At 46.5% G+C, this 24,105-nt stretch overlaps 1 protein-coding gene across 2 annotated transcripts in view; it reads left to right on the top strand.

Moving 5' to 3' along the window:
• Window positions 1-11,086: 11,086 nt before the first annotated feature.
• The window catches only part of sptbn5 (spectrin, beta, non-erythrocytic 5), a 321,773-nt gene continuing 308,754 nt past the window's right edge, over window positions 11,087-24,105 (top strand). For both annotated transcript variants that reach the window (XM_068039706.1, XM_068039705.1), the window contains exons 1-3: window positions 11,087-11,168; window positions 18,922-19,038; window positions 22,658-22,815. In XM_068039706.1, coding sequence (XP_067895807.1) covers window positions 11,112-11,168; window positions 18,922-19,038; window positions 22,658-22,815 — 332 coding nt within the window. In that variant the 5' untranslated portion in view covers window positions 11,087-11,111. The remainder of the gene's footprint in view (window positions 11,169-18,921; window positions 19,039-22,657; window positions 22,816-24,105) is intronic.

Genomic DNA, 24,105 nt, shown 5'->3' with positions numbered 1-24,105 from the left:
AGAGGGTTGACACAGACATGATGGGCCAAATGGCCTCCTTCTGAGGCTCTATGAATTCAGTTCTATGAACTTTAAGCCTTGGTGGTGTTGAAAGAGTCCATGTGCCAGAATTGTGGCTTCAGTCGGTGAACTCCCTGTCCCTAAATGGCTGTATTTATGTCTTGTGAAACCCTTGCACATTACTGATAAATTAAAATAAACAGTGACTTGAATAAAGCACTAACAAAAGCCATTACTCTTCTTGTTACTGATTCCTCCTCCTCCTCCTCCTCCACTCACTGGAAGGTTAACAGACATTACTATAGAGTAGCCACAATGAACGCTGTGTATTCAAAGACGAATAACTTCGGAAGCTTTCACAGTGGCAGGCAGAGTGCTGAGTTGGTGGGTGATGACATTCTCAGTGTTGTCCACGTTGATCACTGCAATGTAGCTTCTCCTTCATTGTGTCGTCTCTCCAACCTGCAGGTCAGGATGAACGAGGAGTTTGAGAAAGGCCGCATCAAGGAGCTTCAGCAGCAACGGATGAATGTGCAGAAAAAAACCTTCACCAACTGGATAAATCAGACCTTTATTATAAACCAGGTGAGAAGCAGGTCCTGGGGGCAGCCAGTCGTGGACAACAGAGAGCAAGTTGTTGTGGGAGGGGGAGGGGGTTGGGTGCGTGCAGGGAGTGGTCAGCATGTCCTGGGGTCTTTAAATCTGAAATGAAAATGATGAGAGACTGGAAAATGTTGGTATTCAGAGGGACCTCGCTGTCTTTGTACATGAATCACAAAAAGTTAACATCCAGTTACAGCAAACAATTAGGAAAGCAAATGGTATGTTAACCTTTATTGTCAAGGGATTGGGGTATAAGAGTAAAGAAGTCTTGCTATAATTGTATAGGGCTTTGGTTGGACCACCCCTGGAGTACAGTGTACAGTTTTGGACTTGGTAAGAGCATTAAAAAAACAGAGTAGGTGTATCCCATACCAGCGGCTGGCTCAAGTGGTGTTAGAGGTTTTGGTAGACTACATTTCTGTATTTCTTTTCTTGGAGTGGCCTGGGGGAAGCCTGAATGAGAGGGCAAAGGGTAGAATGCCATCAACTCACTTGATACTCAAACCCTTCTCTCGGTATTGATCAGTGGTGTTGGACTACACTGCTTAAAGTGCGTCACGCTAACAGGAGAATCTTGTGTTGTTCCAGTTGAGGAACATGAGCTGGATTGAATCCAGTGTGGATCAGCTTGGAGGGAGATGGAAGTAAGTCAGTAAGTCTAGATAGTTAGCGCCACAAAAAAGGCCTATCGCAATTTGGGTTCCAAAGTTCAAGGCACAGAGTACAAGAGTAAAAAAGTGATGCTAAATTTATGCAAAATATTGGCTAAGCTGTCGTTGGAGTGCAGTTTTTGGGAAAGGACATTGGAGAACTTAGTGTAATTTCACCAGGATTATGCCAAGGATGGGAAACTATAGTTAGAGTCATAGAGTCGTACAGCATAGAAACAGGCCCTTCGGCCCACCGCGTCCTTGCCAACCATAATGTCTATCTATACTAATCCCTTCTGCCTGCATTAATTCCATATCCCTGTATGCCTTGCTCATTCAAGTACCTGTCCAGATGCCTCTTAAATGTTGCTACTGTTCTTGCCTCCACCACCTCCTCAGGCAGCTCATTCCAGATACCCACTATTCTTTGTGTGAAAAATTTACCCCTTTGATCCACTTTAAACCTCCTCCCTCTCACCTTACATCTATGTCCTCTAGATTTAGTCACCCCTACCATAGGAAACAGACTCTGGATATCTACCCTATCTATGCGCCTCATGATTTTATATACCTCTATCATGTCCCCTTTCAGCCTCCTTCGCTCCAGGGAAAACAGACCCAGCCTATCCAATCTCTCTTTATAACTCAAGCCCTCCAAACCAGGCAACATCCTTGTGAATCTTTTCTGCACCCTCTCTAGCTTAATCACATCTTTCCTGTAGTGCGGTGACCAGAACTGCACACAGTACTCCAAATGCGGCCTAACCAGCGTCATGTACAACTGTAACCTAACGTCCCAACTCTTGTACTCAATGCCTCGGCCAATGAAGGCAAGCATGCCATATGCCTTCTTCACCATCCTGTCTACCTGTGTTGCCACTTTCAGGGAACTACGTACTTGCACCCCAAGGTCTCTCTGCTCAAGAACACTCCCGAGGGCCCTGCCATTCACTGTATATGTCCTGCCCTGGTTTAACTTCCCAAAATGCATCACTTCATACTTGTCTGCATTAAATTCCATTTGCCACTCCGTTGCCCACTTTCCCAGTTGATCTATATCCTATTGTAACCTTAGACAACCTTCTTCACCGTCCACTATACCACCAGTTTTGGTGTCATCTGCAAATTTACTAATCATGCCCCCTACATTCTCATCCAAGTCATTAATATATCTGACAAACAACAGAGGGCCCAGCACCGATCCCTGCGGCACACCACTGGTCACTGGACTCCAATCTGAAAAACAACCCTCCACTACCACCCTCTGCCTCCTATCACCAAGCCAATTTTGTATCCAATTTGCTAGCTCACCCTGGATCCCATTATTAGGAGAGAGTTCGATACGGAGACTGTGTTTCCACTGGAGCAGAGAAAGCAAAGGGAAAATTTAATTAATGTTTTTTAAAATTAAGAAGGTGTTTATTTATTTTTATTTTATTTAGAGATACAGCACTGAAACAGGCCCTTCGGCCCACCGAGTCTGTGCCGACCATCAACCACCCATTCATACTAATCCTACATTAATCCCATATTCCTACCACATCCCCACCTTCCCTCAATTCCCCTACCACCTACCTATACTAGGGGCAATTTATAATCGCCAATTTACCTATCAACCTGCAAGTCTTTGGCTGTGGGAGGAAACCGGAGCACCCGGTGAAAACCCACGCAGTCACAGGGAGAACTTGCAAACTTCACACAGGCAGTACCCAGAATTGAACCCGGGTTGCTGGAGCTGTGAGGCTGCGGTGCTAACCACTGCGCCACTGTGCTGTGTTTAACAGAACATGGGGAAGGACTGTTTCCTCTGGTTGGGGAATCTGTGACAAGAGGTCATCAATTTAAAATGGTCATGAAGAGAGTGAGGAGTGAGGTTAGGAGGAATTTCTTTGTGTAGAGGATTGTTGGAGCACGGTATGTTTTGTCCCAGCAAGCGGTTGAAGCAGTGACCATTGCACCATTTAAGGGAAAATTGGATAACTATTTGAAAGCTAGGAAGGTCGAGGACTATGGAGAGTGACTGTGAATTCGTTTTGAGTTGCTCTAATGAAGTGCCAGCATAGACACAATAAACTGAATACTTCTGTGCTATAAACTTCTGTGTTTCTAAGGGATAGGTGGCCCAAAGTTTCTGCTGAATGAGTTTTGGAGCACAACTAGTTCACTCCGAGATGCTGCTTCAGCATTGAAGAATTTATATTTGCTTTTTTATGTTCATTTTGGAACACGTTCTGCTGCCACCCCTCCCCTCTCTCCGCCACCTGCACTCATCAACTTCAGTGTTCAGTGGCCTATCGGGTGTGTGGGTCAGAGGTCAGGTTCAGTTCCAGTGACGAAGGATATCTGAGGTTTCGTGCAGTGACCGTGGATCTGCAGATTTATACAGTACTGCACCAGCTCCATAAATGTGGCACTAAGTGTGATAAGTGGTAGTTTTATATCCATGTAAAGCATTTAATCAGACATGTGATTGACAAAACAATATAGTTTACAATATTCCAGAAAGGAATGTGGTTTCAGAATGATACAGGGGTATTGTATACCTGGTGAATCAACTGCTGAGGGAAGACGGAGTGCTGTAATTGTGTAAGAGACATCGGTGCCTCTGAGTCAGGAGGCCATGAGTTCACGCCCCACTACGGAGACTTGATCACATAATTAGACAGATTCTTCAGTGCAGTACTGAGGGAGTGTTGCACTGTCAAAAAAAAATCTGTCGGTCGAAAAGTTAAATCAAGGTTCCATCTGCTCCCTCAATTGGACGTAAAATATCCTGTAATGCTTATTCTCAGCCATCAGCAATAGACCCTTGCCCTCTAATTCTCAATCCTGGAGGTGAAAGGACCATGTATTGGAGACTTCTAGTGGTGTCTTGATCCAAGTTGGCTGCAATTCACTGGGTTCCTGTGATAAAAAGCACTCTTCCCCTTCTTGTGACTTACTGTGCTCCTGTACTGCGTCACTCGTGGTTTTTCTTGGGCCTGCAAACACTCCACAAACCCCATTCAGTTGCTACCAATTCTATCCCTCTCCCTGGTAATGGTCTGAGACTAAATCGTTCACAAATTTGGTGTCATATTTGACCCCGAGCGGAGCTTCTGATCACATATCCGTGCCATCACTGAGATCGCCTATTTCCACCTCAATACCATTGCCCAACTCCACTCCATCCTCAGCTCATCTGCTGAAACCTTTATCCACGCCTTTGTTATCTCTAGACTTGACTATTCCGATGCACTCCTGGCCAGCCTCCCACGTTCTATCCTCTGTAAACTTGAGGTCATGTAAAACTCTGCTGCTGTGTCCTGACTCACACCAAGCCCTGTTCACCCATCGTCCTTCTGCTATTGATCTACATTGGCTCCCAATTAAGCAATGCTTTTGTTTTAAAATTCATATCCTTGTTCGCAAATCACTCCGTGGCCTTACCGCTCCCTAACTTTGTAATTTCCTCCAGCCCCACAGCCTCTGAGATATCTGCATTCCTCCTGGCCTCTTGAGCATCCCAGTTTTAATCGCTGCGCCACTGGTGACCATGCCTTAAGCTGCCTAGGCCCTAAGCTCTGGAAGTGTCTCCCTAAACTTCTCTGCCTCTTTACCTCGCGTTCCTCCTTTAAAACGTGCCTTAAAACTTACCTCTTCTGCGCTAATATCTCCTTATGAGGATCAATGTCAAACTTTGTTTGATAACACTTCTGTGAAACACCTTGGGACATTTTATTATATTAAAGGTGCTATATAAGTACAATTTTTTTTGTTGTTGCATACGTGACTTGCTTGACTTAAGAATTATTCTTCCATGACCATATCAAAGTTCAGGAGTACTGCACTAAATGTTTTAAGTTGCTTGACGTAAGGAGGGGTGGAGTAAGGGAGTGGAGGAGAATGACAACGGACTTGGATAACAGTGCCAGGAATCGCTGACTCACCTTGTAATTATTGAGTGCATTTCTAACCTGTGACAAAAGGGAATTTTTGTGGGCCTGGCTAGCCTAAATATCGAGGCTGTTACTTTTGATTCTTTGGATTGTCATGGCACATACATTGGATGCTCTGGAGGATAGTGCAGAGATCAGAAACGACAGGATCTTGCGCTTGTCAGGAGTGTTTAGGACAGATTTGACTTAATGTGAGATTGCAAAATACCACTCGGGGGACACAATTTACATTGCTTTCATCAATTTTTCATAAGGCTTTTGTCCTAGTGGTTCATTCGGCCCTTAATCTGGGGCAGAAAGTTATTAGGCAAATCTTGGATTTTACTCAGGATGTGTACTCTGGGCCCAAGATCAGTGTAAGGCTAGATGGAGACCCCTGAACCTATTTATCCTGAAAGAGAGTCTTACCTGTTCTATTCAATGTCATCATCTAGGTGGATTTGGAGAGTCTGCTCTTTTTGATGGGACGAGCACACCTGTTTGATAATGCCCATTATATGAGGGCCTGGGCTAAGCAACTTACTAAGTGAGTAATGCTGTGCACAGCATTGGGCTAACGTACACAATAGGAGCAGAAGTAGGCCATATGGCCCTTTGAGCCTTCTCCACCTTTAATCAGCTCATGGCTGATCTTTTAGCTCAACTCCACTTCCCAGCCAATACCCATATCCCTTTATTCCCTTACTGTCCAAAAATATATCGATCTCAGTTTTGAGCATACTCCTTGACTGAGCAACCACGGTCCTCTGTGGTAGAGAATTCCAAAGATTCACAAACCCCTGAGTGAAGAAATTTCTCCTCATCTCAGTCCTAAATGGTCAAACCCATATTCTGAGATTAAGACTCCTAGTTCTAGGCTCACCAGCCAGGGGAAACAGCCTGTCAAGCCTTCTAAGGATTTCAATAAGATCACCTATCATTCTTTTAAACGCTATAGAATATAGACTTAGTCTACTCAATCTCCTTTGGGATACCCTGTTATCACAAGAATCACTCCAGTGAACCTCCGTTGCATTCCCTGTAAGGCAAGTAAATTCTTAAGTGAGACCAAAACTGTACACCGTAGGTGTGGTCTTACCAAAGCCCTATATAATTGCAGCTAGAACTTCCTTACTCTTATACTCCAACCCCATTGCAATAACGGCTAACATATCTTTTGCTTTCCTAATTGCTTGCTATACCTGCATGTTAACATTCTGTGATTCATGTATAAGGACACCCAAATCCTTCTGAATACCAACATTTCCCAGTCTCTCACCTTTTAAAAAGTATTCTGCTTTTCCATTCTTCCTACCAAAGTGGATAATTTCTTATTTCCCCACATTAACTTCATCTGACACTTCCTTGCCTTTTACTTAACCTGTCTATATCCCTTTGCAGATGCTTTGCATTCTTCTCATTGCTAACTTTCCCACCTAGCTTTGTATCATTAGCAGACTTGGACAGACTTGTCCCCGATCTAAGCGATTGACAGAGGCCCAAGCACTGATCCTTGTGGCATCCCACTACTTACAGCCTGCCAACCCAAAAATGACCCATTTATTCCAACCCCCTCTTTTTTCTGTCCTTCTGGCCTGAAGATCAAAGTTGTTTGGTATGAGGCGAGCTCTCCCACACAGTGAAAGCAAATAGCTGATGAGGAAGCTCTGGGAGCCAAGTATGAGACTATGTGCTCATGGTGGGGCTGCAGAGAGACAGCGCGGCTGGCATTAAGCTCTACTGCACCACCTGTTGGTATTACTGTTCCATAGCTTACTGTCTGTGTTCATACTGTGCTGAAAAGGCAGATGTCAATGATCTCACACATCATACCATGAGTTGTGCGGCACAGTGTGCCATTCGTAAGGAACTCCTGACGCCTGTTGTCCACTTAACATAGACTGGAGCCACACTTGTTACTTGGCTGATTATCAACTAGTGAATGCCCATTTTGGAAGAGGGGTTATATTTGTCTCATTGAGCTTGAAGTGCTTCCCAGTTGGTATGCCTGATGATGCAAGCTCAAAACCAAGTCAACCTTCAAGGTTGACTAGGTAATGAGATCTGAACCAACCAAATCCACAGTGCTCCAGGGGTACTGTTAATGATTAATCTTCTAGCCCAGAGTTGTCTAACATGTGGCCAGCCGAAAGTTCCCATCCAGCCCGCGGCTGTAGACTGTACCAGGTCCGTTCCTCATCCTCACCATGATTGCAGATGGGAAATTTCCCTTTGCAGACCGGCTTTTAAAAAAGACAGCAAGTCATTTCCACATCTGACATCGGGAACAGCAGTTTCTGAACTTCAGACAGATTCAGGATTTTTTAAAAGCCCGCTGGAAAACCCCGAATCTGTCCAAAGTTCAGAAATTGCTGTTCCCAATGTCAGGATCTGTCAGCTGTGAAACTGAAGTGGCATTTAAAAAAAACTTTGATCAACCATCCGTTGAGTGTTCCTGCTCTCTGCAATGGTCAGAGAGAGAGAGAGAAAAGGGACAGAGAGAGATAGGGAACAATTGCTGAGGTAGAGAGAGTGGAAAAGGGGACAGGGGTGGGGGGGGGGAGGAAGAGGGAGGGAGATCACTCCTGACAGAATGACATCTATCCAGAATATTCCACATCACTAAAAGAAGTGTTCAGGCAAACATTGACTACTTGTGCAAGCAAAAAAATGCTAGATATCTCATTAAATCGGTGTCCAACATAGTGACCAGAAAGTAAGTCAATAAATTAGTCTACTCATTTAAAGCTTTTTCACAAAAATGCACCTTTGTTGTTGCTTTGATTAATAGTTAGAACAATTTTAATTCCTTTAGCTTTATGAAATTGCATCATCGGCCCTCCATGTAAGACAAATTGTAATGTGACCCTCCACGTGAAAATGTTGGACAACTCTGTTCTAGCCTAACCCACTAACTGAAATTGCAGGGCTAGACCTATTGCTGAGGACTGGCAGTCTTCCAACTGAGCTCCGTGAGGCAATCACCTAGTGGGCAGTGTGATCCTAATAAGCTGTCGGAAGCTCAGCAATGTTCTGTACCAGTAAGTTCATATAATGATGCAGCACAGAAGGAAACCATTCCATTGTGTGGCTTTCACTGGTTAAACTCTAGTAATGTCGCTCTGCATACTTTCCAAGCCTGGGCTGTCACGCTCCACTTAAACTCTCAAAGTGCTTAGGTGCGATCTGCCCCTAGGGCAAGAAAGTTTGCGCCCCATATTGGGAAAATAGATACCTACATGTGAGAGTAGATTTCTCAGCTTCACTTCGAAACTCTAAACCAGGGTTGTCTAACCTTTTCAGGTGGAGGGCTGCATTGTGATTTTTGCTTGGCCTGGGGGCCAGTGAGCAAGTTTTGAAAGATAAAGGCATTAAAAATTTATCTTACTAATAATAATGACAACAAATGTGCATTTTTGTTTAGAAGCTTTAAATGAGAAGACTAATTTATTGACTTACTTTCTCGTCACTATATTGAAAACTAATTTAGTGATATACCTGGCATTGTTTTTGCAGAATATTCTGGATAGATGTCCATTTTTCAGGAGAGACCTTGATCTCCCTTCCCCCTCTCCCCACGCTCTGTGAGTGTGTGTGTGTGTGTGTCTCATTCTCTCATCTTTCCCCCCCCCCCGCCCCCTCTTGGCCTAGGGGACACAGATTGAACGTTCTGTGCAAAAAATGCAGGGGGACTATGAGAAAGCACATTTTTACACAGCGGGGGTAATCACCTGGAACTCGCTGCCCACGAGGGTGGTGGAATTGTGACGATCACTGACTTCAAGAGGAAGTTGGATGGCCACCTGAGAGAAATAGACTTGCAGTGCTATGAGGATTGAGCCAGGGAGTGGGGCCGACTGCATAGCTCCATGGTGAAGCCAGCATGGGCTCGAAGGACAGAATGGTCTCCTTCTGTGCTGTAACTGACTCTTTGACTCTGTATCTCCCCCCTCTCCGTCTCCCGCTCCCACCCCTCTCCGTCACCCGCTCCCCACCCCTCTCCGTCTCCCGCTCCCCCCCCCTCGCTCCCCCCACCCCCCGTCTCTTGCTCCCTCCCTCTCCGTCTCCTGCTCCCTCCCCGTCTCCTGCTCCCTCCCCGTCTCCCGCTCCCCCCCTCCGTCTCCTGCTCCCCCCCCCCCCGTCTCCCGCTCCCCCCCCTCCGTCTCCTGCTCCCCCCCCCTCCGTCTCCCGCTCCCTCCCCTCTCCTCCCGCTCCCCCCCTCTCCTTCTCCCGCTCGCCCCCTCTCCGTTTCCCGCTCGCCCCCTCTCCGTCTCCCGCTCGCCCCCTCTCCGTCTCCCGCTCGCCCCCTCTCCGTCTCCCGCTCCCCCCCACTCCGTCTCCCGCTCCCCTCCCCCCCCGTCTCCCGCTCCCCCCCACCCCGTCTCCCGCTCCCTCCCCGTCTCCCGCTCCCCCCCCCCCCCCCGTCTCCCGCTCCCCCCCCCCGTCTCCCGCTCCCCCCCCCCGTCTCCCGCTCCCCCCCCCCCGTCTCCAGCTCCCCCCTCTGTCTGTATCCCGCTACCCCCTCTCTCCGTCTCCACCCCCCCATGTTTCCAGTGTTCCACGCTCCCCACTCAGTGTTCTCTGCTCTCTGTCGCCACGTTGCTCTGTTCCTGTTACCCCCCCATTCCCCCTCCCCCTTATCTTTCTCTTTGTCCCCCCCTCTCTGTCCCTCTCCCTCTGCTCCCCCTCTCCCTGTTCTCCCCATCTCTGTCTTTCCCCGTTTCTCTCCATCTCTCCACCTTCTTTATCTCCCACACTCTCTCACAGTTGCAGAGTGTGGGACGCTCTTTTAAAGTTCTTTTAAAAGGCAGTTCTTTCAAAAAAGATTGTTGTCACTTTCACAGGTGACAGCCGCTGACATCAGGAACAGCCATTTCCCAACAGACTTGGAGTTTTCCGGCTGGCTTTTAAAAAAAAAAGACAGAATCCCTCAGAAAACCCCATGTCTGTTGGGAAACGGCTGTTCCCGATGTCAGAGGCTGTCAGATTTGAAACTGACAGCGATCTTTTTTTAAATAACTTTGAAAGAGCGTTCCACTCTCTGCAACTCTGTGCGGGTCAGCAGCTGTCACCTGTGAAACTGACAGCGTAATAGTTTAAAAGCCAGACTGACAATGGGAAATTTCGCATCTCCAGTCACGGTGAAGATGAGGAACGGCCCTGGGAACAGTTTACGCCCACAGGCCGTAAGGAAACGTCTGTCAGGGCGTATGTTGGGCAACCCTGCTGTAAATTATGACAACGTGTTTCTGCTCATATTAAACATAGGATCAGAAGAAGGCCATTCAGCCTCTCAAGACAGGGACTGTGAGAGGAGATTAAATGTTGGGTAGAATCCATGATAAGGGTAGATTGTACATGGACTGTGAGAGGAGACTAACTTGTGGGTAGAGTCCGTGAGAGGATATGATGCACAAGGACTGTGGGAGGAGATTAAATGGGCTTGTAGAGCATATGAGAGGGTAGGAACATTGGAACAGGAGAAGGCCATTCAGCTCCTCAAGCCTGTTCAGCCACTCAATGAGATCATGGCTGATCTGTATCCTAATTCCATCCACCTGCCTTGGCACCATATCCTTTAATACCCTTGACTAGAAAAGATTAATTGCTCCCAGATTGAAAAATTATTATTTGAGCTCGCCATTACTGTTTGTGTGGGAGAAAGTTCCACACTTTATAGAGTGTATGTGGGCCGTGAGAGGAGATTAAATGAGTGGGTCGAGTTCATGGTAGGGTTATTTATAAATGGGTTCGAACTGAGTGAGCTTGAGGCGTTGAATTTTCTCCTGTTTTAGATATTTGACATTGTTCTACCCTGCATTTGGTACAGGTGCAGATTTGCATTAATGACCTTTTCACCGAGCTGAAGGATGGGATTGCCCTCATTTCACTACTGGAAGTCATTTCAGGAGAGAAGCTGAGCAGACCTAGCAGAGGCAGAATGAGAGTCCACTACCTGGAGAACAACAGCAGGGCCATTTCCTTCCTGAAAACCAAGGTAAATATACTTTGTACAGTCTCTGCACAGCACTGCTTGTGAACCAGGAGAAGCAGGACTGCCTCCCCTTAAGCAAACCTTCTGCCAGCTACGGCCAACTCCTCAATCCCCTCAAACCAGCGATCTTATGACCCGTGATCTTTGCCAATGCCCCACAATCTTTGCTGACCTCCCCGCTTCAACCCGCAATCTTTGCTGCATCCCGCTTCAACCCGCAATCTTTGCTGAACCCCGCTTCAACCCGCAATCTTTGCTGAACCCCGCTTCAACCCGCAATCTTTGCTGAACCCCGCTTCAACCCGCAATCTTTGCTGCATCCCGCTTCAACCCCCAATCTTTGCTGCATCCCGCTTCAACCCTCAATCTTTGCTGAACCCCGCTTCAACCCTCAATCTTTGCTGAACCCCGCTTCAACCCTCAATCTTTGCTGCATCCCGCTTCAACCCTCAATCTTTGCTGAACCCCGCTTCAACCCCCAATCTTTGCTGAACCCCGCTTCAACCCACAATCTTTGCTGCATCCCGCTTCAACCCCCAATCTTTGCTGAACCCCGCTTCAACCCCCAATCTTTGCTGAACCCCGCTTCAACCCCCAATCTTTGCTGAACCCCGCTTCAACCCGCAATCTTTGCTGCATCCCACTTCAACCCCCAATCTTTGCTGAACCCCGCTTCAACCCCCAATCTTTGCTGAACCCCGCTTCAACCCACAATCTTTGCTGAACCCCGCTTCAACCCGCAATCTTTGCTGAACCCCGCTTCAACCTCCAATCTTTGCTGAACCCTGCTTCAACCCTCAATCTTTGCTGAACCCCGCTTCAACCCCCAATCTTTGCTGAACCCCGCTTCAACCCTCAATCTTTGCTGCATCCCGCTTCAACCCTCAATCTTTGCTGAACCCCGCTTCAACCCTCAATCTTTGCTGCATCCCGCTTCAACCCCCAATCTTTGCTGCATCCCGCTTCAACCCCCAATCTTTGCTGAACCCCGCTTCAACCCCCAATCTTTGCTGAACCCCGCTTCAACCCTCAATCTTTGCTGAACCCCGCTTCAACCCCCAATCTTTGCTGAACCCCGCTTCAACCCCCAATCTTTGCTGAACCCCGCTTCAACCCTCAATCTTTGCTGAACCCCGCTTCAACCCCCAATCTTTGCTGAACCCCGCTTCAACCCTCAATCTTTGCTGAACCCCGCTTCAACCCTCAATCTTTGCTGAACCCCGCTTCAACCCTCAATCTTTGCTGCATCCCGCTTCAACCCGCAATCTTTGCTGAACCCCGCTTCAACCCCCAATCTTTGCTGAACCCCGCTTCAACCCGCCATCTTTGCTGAACCCCGCTTCAACCCGCCATCTTTGCTGAACCCCGCTTCAACCCCCAATCTTTGCTGAACCCCGCTTCAACCCGCAATCTTTGCTGAACCCCGCTTCAACCCCCAATCTTTGCTGCATCCCGCTTCAACTCCCAATCTTTGCTGAACCCCGCTTCAACCCGCAATCTTTGCTGCATCCCGCTTCAACTCCCAATCTTTGCTGAACCCCGCTTCAACCCGCAATCTTTGCTGCATCCCGCTTCAACCCGCAATCTTTGCTGAACCCCGCTTCAACCCGCCATCTTTGCTGAACCCCGCTTCAACCCGCCATCTTTGCTGAACCCCGCTTCAACCCCCAATCTTTGCTGAACCCCGCTTCAACCCCCAATCTTTGCTGAACCCCGCTTCAACCCCCAATCTTTGCTGAACCCCGCTTCAACCCGCAATCTTTGCTGAACCCCGCTTCAACTCCCAATCTTTGCTGAACCCCACTTCAACCCGCAATCTTTGCTGCATCCCGCTTCAACCCGCAATCTTTGCTGAACCCCGCTTCAACCCCCAATCTTTGCTGAACCCCGCTTCAACCCGCAATCTTTGCTGAACCCCGCTTCAATCCGCAATCTTTGCTGAACCCCGCTTCAACCCGCAATCTTTACTAATTTCTGTCGTAACCCACAATCTTAACTGACCACCCTTCAGGCCACAATCTTTGCTGACCTTCCGTTCAACCTGCGATCTTTGCTGACCGCCGCCCCCCCCCCTTTTAACACAAGAACACAATGCAAGAAATAGGAGCAGGAGTGGAGCTTATGGCCCATTGAGCCTGTTCTGCCACTCAATATGATCATGCCTGTGATCGTAGGCTTCAACTCCACTTTCCCGCCCGATCGCCATATCTTTTGATTCACTGAGAAGCCAAAAATCTGTCTATCCTAGCCTTAAATGTATTCAACGATGGAGCATCCACAACTTTCTGGGGTAGAGAATTCCAAAGATTCACAGCCCTTTGAGTGAAGAAATTTCTCCTCATCTCAGTCCTAAATGATCGTCGCCTTATCCTGAGACTGTGGCCCCATGTTTTAGATTCCCCGACTAGCGGAAATAATCTCTGTGTTTACCCTATCAAGCCCTTTCAGAATCTTGTATGTTTCAGTGAGATCACCTCTCATTCTTCTAAACTCCAGAGAATATAGGCCCAATTTGCTCAGCCTCTCATCAGAGGACAACCCCCTCGTCCCAAGGACCACTTTAGTGAACCTTCGCTGTACTGCTCCCAATGCGAGTATATCCTTTCTTAAATGTGGAGAGCGAAATTGTACACAGTATTCCAGGTGCGGTCTCACCAAGGTCCTGCAGCAAGGTTCTACAACAACTGTAGAAATATTTCCTTATTCCTGTACTTCAATCCCCTTGCAATAAAGGCTAACATACCATTTGCCTTCCTAATTGCTCACGTCACCTGCATGCTACCCAAGTCTCTTTGAACATCGACACTTACAAGTTTCACACCTTTAAAAAATATTCTGCTTTTCTATTCTTACGACCAAAGTTCGAAACTTCACACTTCCCTGCATTATACTCCATCTGCCATCTTGTTGCCCACTCACTTACCCCTGTCTATATCTCTTTGCAGCCTCTCTGTCCTTCCCACAGCTCATCTTTCCACCTACCTTTGTATCATCAGCAAACTTAAATACATTACTCACTGTCTCTTCATCTAAGTCAAGAATATAGGTTGTAAATAGCTGAGGCCCAGGCGCTGCTCCTTGCGGCACCCAACTATTCACTGCTTGTCAACTTGAAAATGCCTCATTTATGCCCACTCTTTGCTTCCTGTCCATTAACCAATCCTCTATCCATGCTAATATATTACCCCCAACTCCATGAGCCCTTATCTGGTCTATTAACCTTTTCGTATAACATCAATTCCCATTTACCTACCCTACTAGACTGTGACCCCTGGTCCAGGACTCCCCCACCATCGGGAACATCCTTCCTGCATCTAGTCTGTCCAGTCCTGTTAGAATTTTGTAGATTTCTATGAGATCCCCTCTCATTCTTCTAAACGCTAGCGAATACAAGCATAATCGACCCAATCTCTCTTCATACGTCAGTCCTGCCATCCCAGGAATCAGTCTGGTAAACCTTCGCTGCACTCCCTCCATAGCAAGAACAGCCTTCCTCAGATAAGGAGACCAAAACTGCACACAGTACTCCAGATGTGGTCTCACCAAGGCATTGTATAATTGTAGCAAGACATCCTTGCTCCTGTACTCGAATCCTCTCGCTATGAAGACCAACATACCATTTGCCTTCTTAACTGCCTGCTGCACCTGCACGCTTACTTTCAGCGACTGGTGCACAAGGACACCCAGGTCTCGCTGCACCTCCCCCTTTCCCAATCTATCACCGTTCAGATAACAATCTGCCTTCCTGTTTTTGCCACCAAAGTGGATAACCTCACATTTATCCACATTATACTGCATCTGCTATGTATTTGCCCACTCACTCAACCTGTCCAAATCACACTGGAGCTTCTCTGCATCCTCCTCACAGCTCTCACTCCCACCCAGCTTTGTGTCGTCTGCAAACCTGGATATATTACATTTAATTCCCACATCTATATCATTAGTATATATTATGAATAGCTGGGGTCCTAGCACTGATCCCTGCGGTACCTCACTAGTCACTGCCCGCCACTTATTCTAATCATACTGTGCTTTTCTAAGTGCATTGTTAAGACTTCCTTAATAATAGATTCTGGCATTTTCTCAGTGCTAATTGTCATGTAGTTCCCTGCTTTCTGTCTCCCTCCTTTCTTGAAAAGTGGTGTAACATTTGCCAACTCCCAATCTGGGAATGTTCCCGAATCTAAGGAATTTTGGAAAATCATAGCTGGCACGTCCACTATCTCTACAGCTAAACCTTTTAGAACCCTAGAATATAGGCCATCAGGACCCGGGGATTTGTCAAGTTTTAGTCCCTTGCGTTTCTCCAATGCTTTTTCTCTGCTGATGTTAATTTCCTCCGTTTTTAACCCTTAGGTTACCATCTATTTCTGGTATGAAAGTTGTGTCTTCTACTGTGAAGACAGATACAAAGTATTCGTTCAATGGCTCTGCCATTTCCTCATTCTCCATGATAATTTCTCCTGTCCCTGCTTCGAAGGAACCAACCTTTACTTCAGCTACTCTTCTTTTTTATATACCTATAAGAGCTCTTACCACTTGTTTTTACAGGCTAGTTTGCTCTTATTCTATTTTTTCTTTTTTTTAATCAACTTTTTGGTGGCTCTTTGCTGGTTTCTAAAACACTTCCAATCCTCAGACTTGCTACCCTTTTTTGCAATCGGCTTTTAAGCCGCTTTTAAGCCTTAATTTCCTGAATGAGCCATGGATGGGTCTTTCTTGCTGAGCTTTTGTTTTTCAATGGAATGCATTTTTGTTGAACATTTTGAATTGTTCCTTTAAAGGTTTCCCACTATTCATTTACCGCCATACCTTTTAATCTATTTACCCAATTTATCTTAGCCAGTTATCCTCTTGTACCTATGTAATTGGCTTTGTTTAAGTTTAAAATATTTATTTGCGATGGAGTTGGTCACTTTCAAACTTAACATGGAATTCAATGGTATTATGATCACTATTTCCCAGTGGATCTTTTACTAAGACATTACTAATTAACCCTGCTGCATTACACAATACTAGATCTAAGATAGCTTTATCCCTAGTCAGTTCCTCAATGTATTGCTCTAAGAAACTGTCCCAAAAACATTCTACAAACTCATCTTCTAGACCACTCTTGCCAATTTCATTGTCCCAGTCTGTATGAAGATTAAAGTGCCCCACAATTATTACATTGCCTTTGTTACAAGCTCCAGTAATTTCTTGTCTATTGTTCTGTCCAACTGTATAACTACTGTTAAGGAGCCCATAAACTACTCCCACCAGTGTTTTCTGATTCTTGCTATTCCTAATTTCCTGATATCCTGATGTCATCCTTTACTATCAGGGCTACCCCTTCTCCTTTGCTATTCTGTCTGTCTTTCTGAAATATTGTGCACCCTGGAATATTTATTTCCCAAACTTGATCACCATGTAACGATGTCTCAGTAGTAGTGATTAGATCTAAGTCATTTACCTCTATTTGTGCCATTATTTCATCTATCTTATTGCAGATGCGTCACGCATTCAGATAAATAATCTTTAATTTCATTTTTTTAAAACTTCTATTCCCTGCAATAACCTTATTTGCTGATGTACAAGTTTTGTTAAACTCTGTCCCTTCCTGACCCATTCTGCTAGTCTTTACACACAACATTACACTGTTCCGATGCCACAACATTTCTCTTTGGATCTCTAAACCTAAACCTCCCCTCATCCGCACCTTCCCACCAAACCCCCCGCCCCCCGTCCCCCGTTAGTTGACAACCTCCAGCCTTATCTGCTGGCGTACTCTTAAGTTTATACACTCTGTCCCTTCCTGCCACACTCTGATTGTCATTACCGTTATTGCTACCTTTCTCTCTTGCCTTTTCCTCGCTCTTTAAATGATCACATCTTTCCTCACTTGATCCCTTGTCCCCAATATTTAGTTCAAAGTCCTCTCTACCACTCTAGTTATATGACTGGCCAGAACACTGGTCCCAGAATGGTTCAGGTGAAGATGTCCCAACGGTACAGCTCCCACTTTCCCCAGTTCTGGTGCCATTGCGCATGAATCGAAACCCATTTATCCCACACCAATCTTTGAGCCATTCATTTAACTCTGTAATCTTATTTACCCTATACCAAATTTTTTTGTGGCTCAGGTAATAACCCAGAGATTATTACCTTTTGAGGGTCTGTTTTTTAATTTAACCCTTAGCTGCTCATACTCCCTATGCAGAACCTCTTTCCTAGTCCTATCCATGTCGTTGGTACCCATGTGGACCAAGACAACTGGATCCTACCCCTCCCACTGCAGGTTCCTCTTCAGCCCTGAACAGATGTCCTGAACCCTGGCACTGGGCAGGCAACACAGTCCTCTGGGCTGTCGCTCTTGACCACAGAAAACTGTGTCTATCCCCCTAACTATACTGTCCCCTCCTACCACTACATTACATTCCAACTTACTCCCCCCACTTGAATGGCTTCCTGTACCACAGTGCCATGGTTAGTTTGCTGATCCATCCTGCAGCCCTCGCTGTCATCTGTACAAGCTGAAAGAACCTCAGACTTGTTGGACAATTGCAAGGGCTGAGGCTCCTCCACGTCCACCTTCTCGATCCCCTTACCTGCCTGACTCGCTGTCACACCCTCCTGTCCCTGGCCACTGACCAAATCAGAAAACCCTATCCTATGGGGTGTGACTGCCTTCTGGAACAAATCGTCCAGGTAACTTTCCCCCTCCCTGATGTATCAGTGTCAGTAGCTCAGTCTCCAGCTCATTAACTGAGCCGATGCTCCTCGAGTCATAAACACTTACTGCAGACGTGGTTGCCCTGGATCACACTGGTATCCACCAGCTCCCACATACTACAGCTGCAACACATCACCTGCCCTGACATCTTTATTATGTGGTAATTTATTTTTCTTAATTAATTTATAATTAATAAACCCCACTACTACTAAGCCCCACTACTAATAAACTTTACTACTACCAGTAAACCTTACTACAACTAATAAATCACCCGAGTCTCAGAAGATTCTTATGTCTATTATTCAAATTAATGTTATACTAATCCCAATTAAAATTCCTTAGTTTAGTTAAGAGAAAAAGGGAGAATATTCACCAACCAATCACTTACCTTCTATGCTGGAAGTCACACGTCTATTCCTCTTTCTCCTCTGCACCAAATTCCCATGTGAATCAAGTTCGCATCTTCACACAGTCACTACGTCTCACTCGGGAAGTCTACACTCTGTGCATCCCTTACTCCGTGTGGTTTGAAAATCTTCGACCTGCGATGTTTGCTGACCCCCACTTCAACCCGTGATCTTTGCTGAAACCCCCTTCAATGTGTGACCTCACCCTATGCCCTTTATCTTAGGTAGCTCTCCAACCATTCAACCACAGATCTTTCCTGATTGTTGGGGACCATTTTCAACTGTGGCTTTCTACTGCAAGCTGTCCCACCTAACAACTGACCAGCCAGTCAATCTGGCCACTTGCTGGACAGGAGTTGGGTGTAAACAAATTAAAAAGAGGTCCTAAAACTTCTACAGGACCTTCCCAGGATTTCTGAGATTCCCCTCCAGGGGTGTGCAGGGTGCCCCCGAGACAGGGCAGGTGCAGGGTGCCCCTGACTCAAGGCGGGTGCAGGGTGCCCCCGAGACAGGGCGGGTGCAGGGTGCCCCCGAGACAGGGCGTGTGGAGGATGTTGCTGTGACACGGCCTGTGTACAATGTCCCTGAGATGTGGTTTTTAAATTTGCTTAATGGCTGCTGCTTTTTGCACTTACAGATAAACGTGGACCTGATTGGGCCTGAAAACGTTGTGGATGGTGATCAAACTCTAATCCTGGGTCTGATCTGGATGATTATCCTGCGTTTTCAGATTGCTTCCATCACACTCGATGAGGTAAGACAAACCTGTCTTATTGGACTGCTTGGAATGTCCTGCCAGTCCTGCTTGATATGCACAGATCTGACCAATCGGGTGAAAAGTAAAACATGTTTCAGACATTATTTCACAGTTTGCCACTCTCTCCACCTACACTGTGATCTGACGGAGCAGTATAGTTGGTCACAGTCAATCCTGTAATGCCAGCTGAGTGGTGTAAAATGTACAGTGTCCACCTTGGCTCATTTGGTAGCATTCCTGTCTGTGAGTCAAATGATTATGGCTTCAAGTCCCACTCAAGAGTCCTGAACACATAATCCCGGCTGACATTTCAGTGCAGTACTGAGGGAGTGCTGCACTGTCAGATGTCCCACCTTTCAGATGAGAGGTTAAACTGAGGCCCCATCACAGTGGTGCAGTGGTTAGCACCGCAGCATCACAGCTCCAGCGACCCAGGTTCGGTTCTGGGTACTGCCTGTGCGGAGTTTGCAAGTTCTCCCTGTGACCGTGTGGGTTTCTGCCGGGTGCTCCGGTTTCCTCCCACAGCCAAAGACTTGCAGGTTGATAGGTAAATTGGCCATTGTAAATTGCCCCGAGTGTAGGTAGGTGATAGGGAAGGTGGGGATGTGGTAGGAATATGGGATTAGTGTAGGATTAGTATAAATGGGTGGTTGATGGTCAGCACAGACTTGGTGGGCCGAAGGGCCTGTTTCAGTGCTGTATCTCTAAATAAATAAAAATAAAATAAAAGATCCCATGGCACTATTTGAAGAAGAGGAGAGGAGTTCGCCCTGGCATGGCCAATATTTATTCTTGAGCCAACACCACTAAAACAGATTGTCTGGTTATTATCTTGTTGCTCTTCATGGGATCTTGCTGTGCACAGATTAGCTGCTGCATTTCCTACATTACAACAGTGACTACACTTCAAAAGGACTTCATTGGCTGTAAAGCACTTTGGGTTGTAAAAGGCGCTCTTGAATTGGAAGTCTCTCTTTTTACCAAGAGTGTTCCAGGCTGAATGGAGTGTTGCTAAAAGCTCAAACAAATAGGAACTTCCACAAAGACTATAGATATTCAGTTACGTCAATGCAGCTCACTATCAGAATGTTTCTGCAGCAGTCTTGATGCAGTTAATAGGTACCAGTTGAGAGCACAGTCTCTGCCCCCAGGTCCTGTCGCTAACATTATTTGGCTGTGATCATGTTTAAAAGAGAAAGCCTCATCACATGCGATTAATTACTTTGAAGTTCAGTGATGTAACAGCTAACTTTTACAAGGAGCAAGATGCTACTGGTGGGTGAAGTTATTTTTGGGGATGTTGGTTGGGAGAGGATTGTAGGCCAAGACTCCCTGCTCCTCTTCAGATGTTACCAGGGCATTCTTGATGCCCTGCATTCAGATTAATGCGTGACTGAAGAATGGCATCACTGGCAATGATGCACCCCCTCTATATTGCACTAGTGTGTCAGTCCAGATTCCGTGCCCAAGTCCTGAGCTGGTGCTTTAACTGGGTCAGAGGCGAGAGTGACTAATTGAAGCAGACTGACAGCTGAAACATGATTAAGTCAAATATTAAACAATATGCATTTTCAGAAAGCTTGAAACAGTGTTGTACATTGGTGGGTAATGAAAGAGGCACAAAACCAGCTTATTGGAGGCAGCATTTGTGCCAGTTGTATACCTGCTGTTCCTTGAACATTCTCAACCCTGACTTTCTTCAGATAATTATGACAGAAGATCAGTGGTGCAAATACCAGCTTTATTGCTTCACCAGGGTTTTGGTGGGAGATCGGGACAATCCCAGTGGGAATTCAGCATCATTCCGCCCTTTGTGCGGAACACAGGAAAAATACCAGAATTAAGAGGTATTAACTTTCAGGAAAAATTGAACACCCTGGGGCTCTTTTCTCTAGAAAAGAGAAGACTGAGGAGTGACCTGATAGAGGTCTTTAAAATTATCGAAGTGTTTGATCGGTTAGACATCGAGAAGATGTTTCCACTTGTGGGGGAGTCCAACACTAGGTCATGACTATAAGATAGCCACTAATAAATCCATTAAGGAATTCCATAAGAGTTTCTTTACTCAGAGAATGATAAGCATGTGTATCACATGGAATAGTTGAGGCAAATAGGATAGATGCATTTAAGGGGAAGCTAGATAAGTAGAAAGGAATAGAAGGATGTACTGATAGGGTGAGATGAGGTAGTGTGGGAGGAGGCTTATGTGGAGCATTAACACCGGCATAGGCCAGTTGGGCCGAATAACTAGTTTCTGTGCTGTACATTCTATCCAATTTTATGTCATATATATGAAAGTGGACTTCATTACTGTAAGATTTACTCTGGTTGAGTGCTAGGAAACAGAGCAGTTGTGAACGGTTGTTTTTTGGACTGGAGGAAGGTATGTAGTGGGGTACCCCAGGGATCGGTATTAAGACCGCTGATTTTCTTGATCTATATCAATGACCTAGACTTGGCTGTGCAGGGCACAATTTCAAAATTTACATATGACACAAAACTTGGACGTATTGTGAACTGTGAGGAGAATCATGATGTACTTTAAGAGGATATAGATAGGCAGGTGGAAAGGACAGACACGTGACAGATGAAATTTAATGCAGAGAAGTGTGAGGTGATACATTTTAATGGGAAGAATGAGGAGAAGCAATATTAGATAAAGGGCACAATTCTAAAGGGGGTGCAGGAGTAGAGGGACCTGGGTGCATTGCAGGTGGCAGGGCAGGTTAAGAAAGTGGTTAATAAGGCATACAGGATCCTGGGCTTTATAAGTAGAGGAATAGCGTACAAAAGCAAGGACGTTGTGTTAAACTTGTATAAAAACATTGGTTTGGCCTCAACTGGAGTATTGTGTCCAATACTAGGCACCGCACTTTAGGAAGGTTATGAAGGCTTTAGAAAGGGTGCAGAAAAGATTTATGAGAATGGTTCCTGGGATGACGGACTTAAGTTACGGGGATAGATTGGAGAAGTTGGGGCTGTTCTCCTTGGAAAAGAGAAGGTTGAGAGGAGATTTAATAGAGGTGAACAAAATCATGAGGGGTCAGGACAGAGTAGAATGGAGAAACTGTTCCCATTGATGGAAGGGCCAAGAACCAGAGGACACCGATTTAAGGTGACTGACAAAAGAACCAACGGCAACATGAAAAAACTGTTTCTGCAGCAAGTGGTTAGGATCTGGAATGCATTGTCTGAGAGTGTGGTGGAGGCAGATTCAATTGTGGCTTTCAAAAGGGAATTAGATATTTATCTGAAGAGAAAAAATTTGCAAGGCTACAGGGAAAAGGCGGGGGAGTGGAATAGGTGGGTTGCTCTTGCAGTGAGCCAGCACAGACACAGTGGGCCAAATGGCCTCCTTCTGTGTTGTAACCATTCTGTGATTCTATGTGAACTGTACAAAGCAAAGCCACTGCAGCTGCTAGCTGGAGTCCTGTGACAGTTGGTGGTTTGGAGTTTGCTGCATGTTTGACACTGTCTTCTGCTGTGCGCTTGTCTCTACCTTTGAGACTGGGTTGGATTCACTGACTGCAGGATCCTTTGGAATCTGCTGGTCAGATTCAGGGGCTCCTGACTGATCCTGTGTCTGTCCACTGACCAACTTTCTCTGCTATGCTAGGATGAGTTTGATGGCAGCAGTGCCAAATGTTCTGCCAAGGAGGCTCTGCTGATTTGGTGCCAGCGAAAGACAGCTGGATATAAGAACGTCAATGTTCAGAACTTCTCCTCGAGCTGGAAAGATGGACTGGCCTTCAACGCACTTATTCACGCTCACAGGTAATCACAAACTCAGTTCAGTTATTAGGGTCTGAAAGGAATGTCAAATTACCATTCCAAGGAATTGTGGAAAATATTAGGCAGAAAAGTGAGATTTCATGCCCTTTTGGATCATTGATACAGTGTATGAGGCACCAGACAACCCTCGTGTGCGGAGTTACAGTGAGCATGGCGACATGGAGTCATGAGGGGCACGAAGTCATAATGAGGATGAAAGGCTGGGGTTAACCATAGTTGCCCTCAGTGTCCCCACAATGTAGATGGGAAGAATCAGCTAGGGTTCCTGCTGCTTCTCATAATTCGGGGCGTGCACCAAAACGTGGGAGGAGCGAGTCGCCAAGGTGCGACAAAAGTTGGGCATGTGGGGGCAGCGATCTCTCTCCATTGTGGGTAAGAACCTGGTCATCAGGTGCGAGGCGCTCACGTTGTTGCTCTACGTGGCGCAGGTCTGGCCCATACCCCACTCCTGCGCCGTGGCAGTCACCCGAGCCATTTTCCACTTCATCTGGGGATCTAAAATGGACCGGGTCCGGAGGGACACGATGTTCAAATCTCTGGACAAGGGCGGGAAAAATGTACCCAACGTGGCCCTCATCCTGATGACCACCTTCGTGTGCGGCTGCATCAAGCTGTGTATAGATCTCCAGTACGCAAACTCCAAGTGTCACTACGTGCTCAGGTTCTATCTGTCCCCGGTGTTGCGAAGGATGGGCCTGGGCACATTGCCGCGGAACGCTCCATGCAGTTGGGCCGTGCCGTACCACCTATCCTTCGTGGAGCAGTTTCTGCGGGAAAACACCTTTGACCACCGGTCCATCAGGCAGTGGTCTGCACGGAATGTCCTCAAGGCCCTACGGGAAAAGGAAACGGTGGATCCTGTCGGATGGTTCCCCGAGCAGACCGTCAAAGTCATTTGGCGGAATGCCTCATCACCAGAACTTTCAAACAAGCACCAAGACGTAGCTTGGCTGGTGGTGAGAAGGGGGAGGGCCATGTGAGCCGCATGGAAGATGGCAGGATCCCCAAAGACACATTGTACAGCGAGCTCGCCACTGGTATCAGACCCACCGGCCGTCCATGTCTCCGTTATAAAGACGTCTGCAAACGTGACATGAAATCGTGTGACATTGATCACAAGTCGTGGGAGTCAGTTGCCAGCATTCGCCAGAGCTGGCGGGCAGCCATAAAGACAGGGCTAAATTGTGGCGAGTCGAAGAGACTTAGTAGTTGCCAGGAAAAAAGACAGAGGCGCAAGGGGAGAGCCAACTGTGCAACAGCCCCAACAAACAA

Source organism: Heterodontus francisci, chromosome 9 (genome assembly GCF_036365525.1).
Source record: "Heterodontus francisci isolate sHetFra1 chromosome 9, sHetFra1.hap1, whole genome shotgun sequence".
Classification (NCBI taxonomy): Eukaryota; Metazoa; Chordata; class Chondrichthyes; order Heterodontiformes; family Heterodontidae; genus Heterodontus; species Heterodontus francisci.
This window is presented reverse-complemented; position numbering and strand designations above follow the sequence as displayed.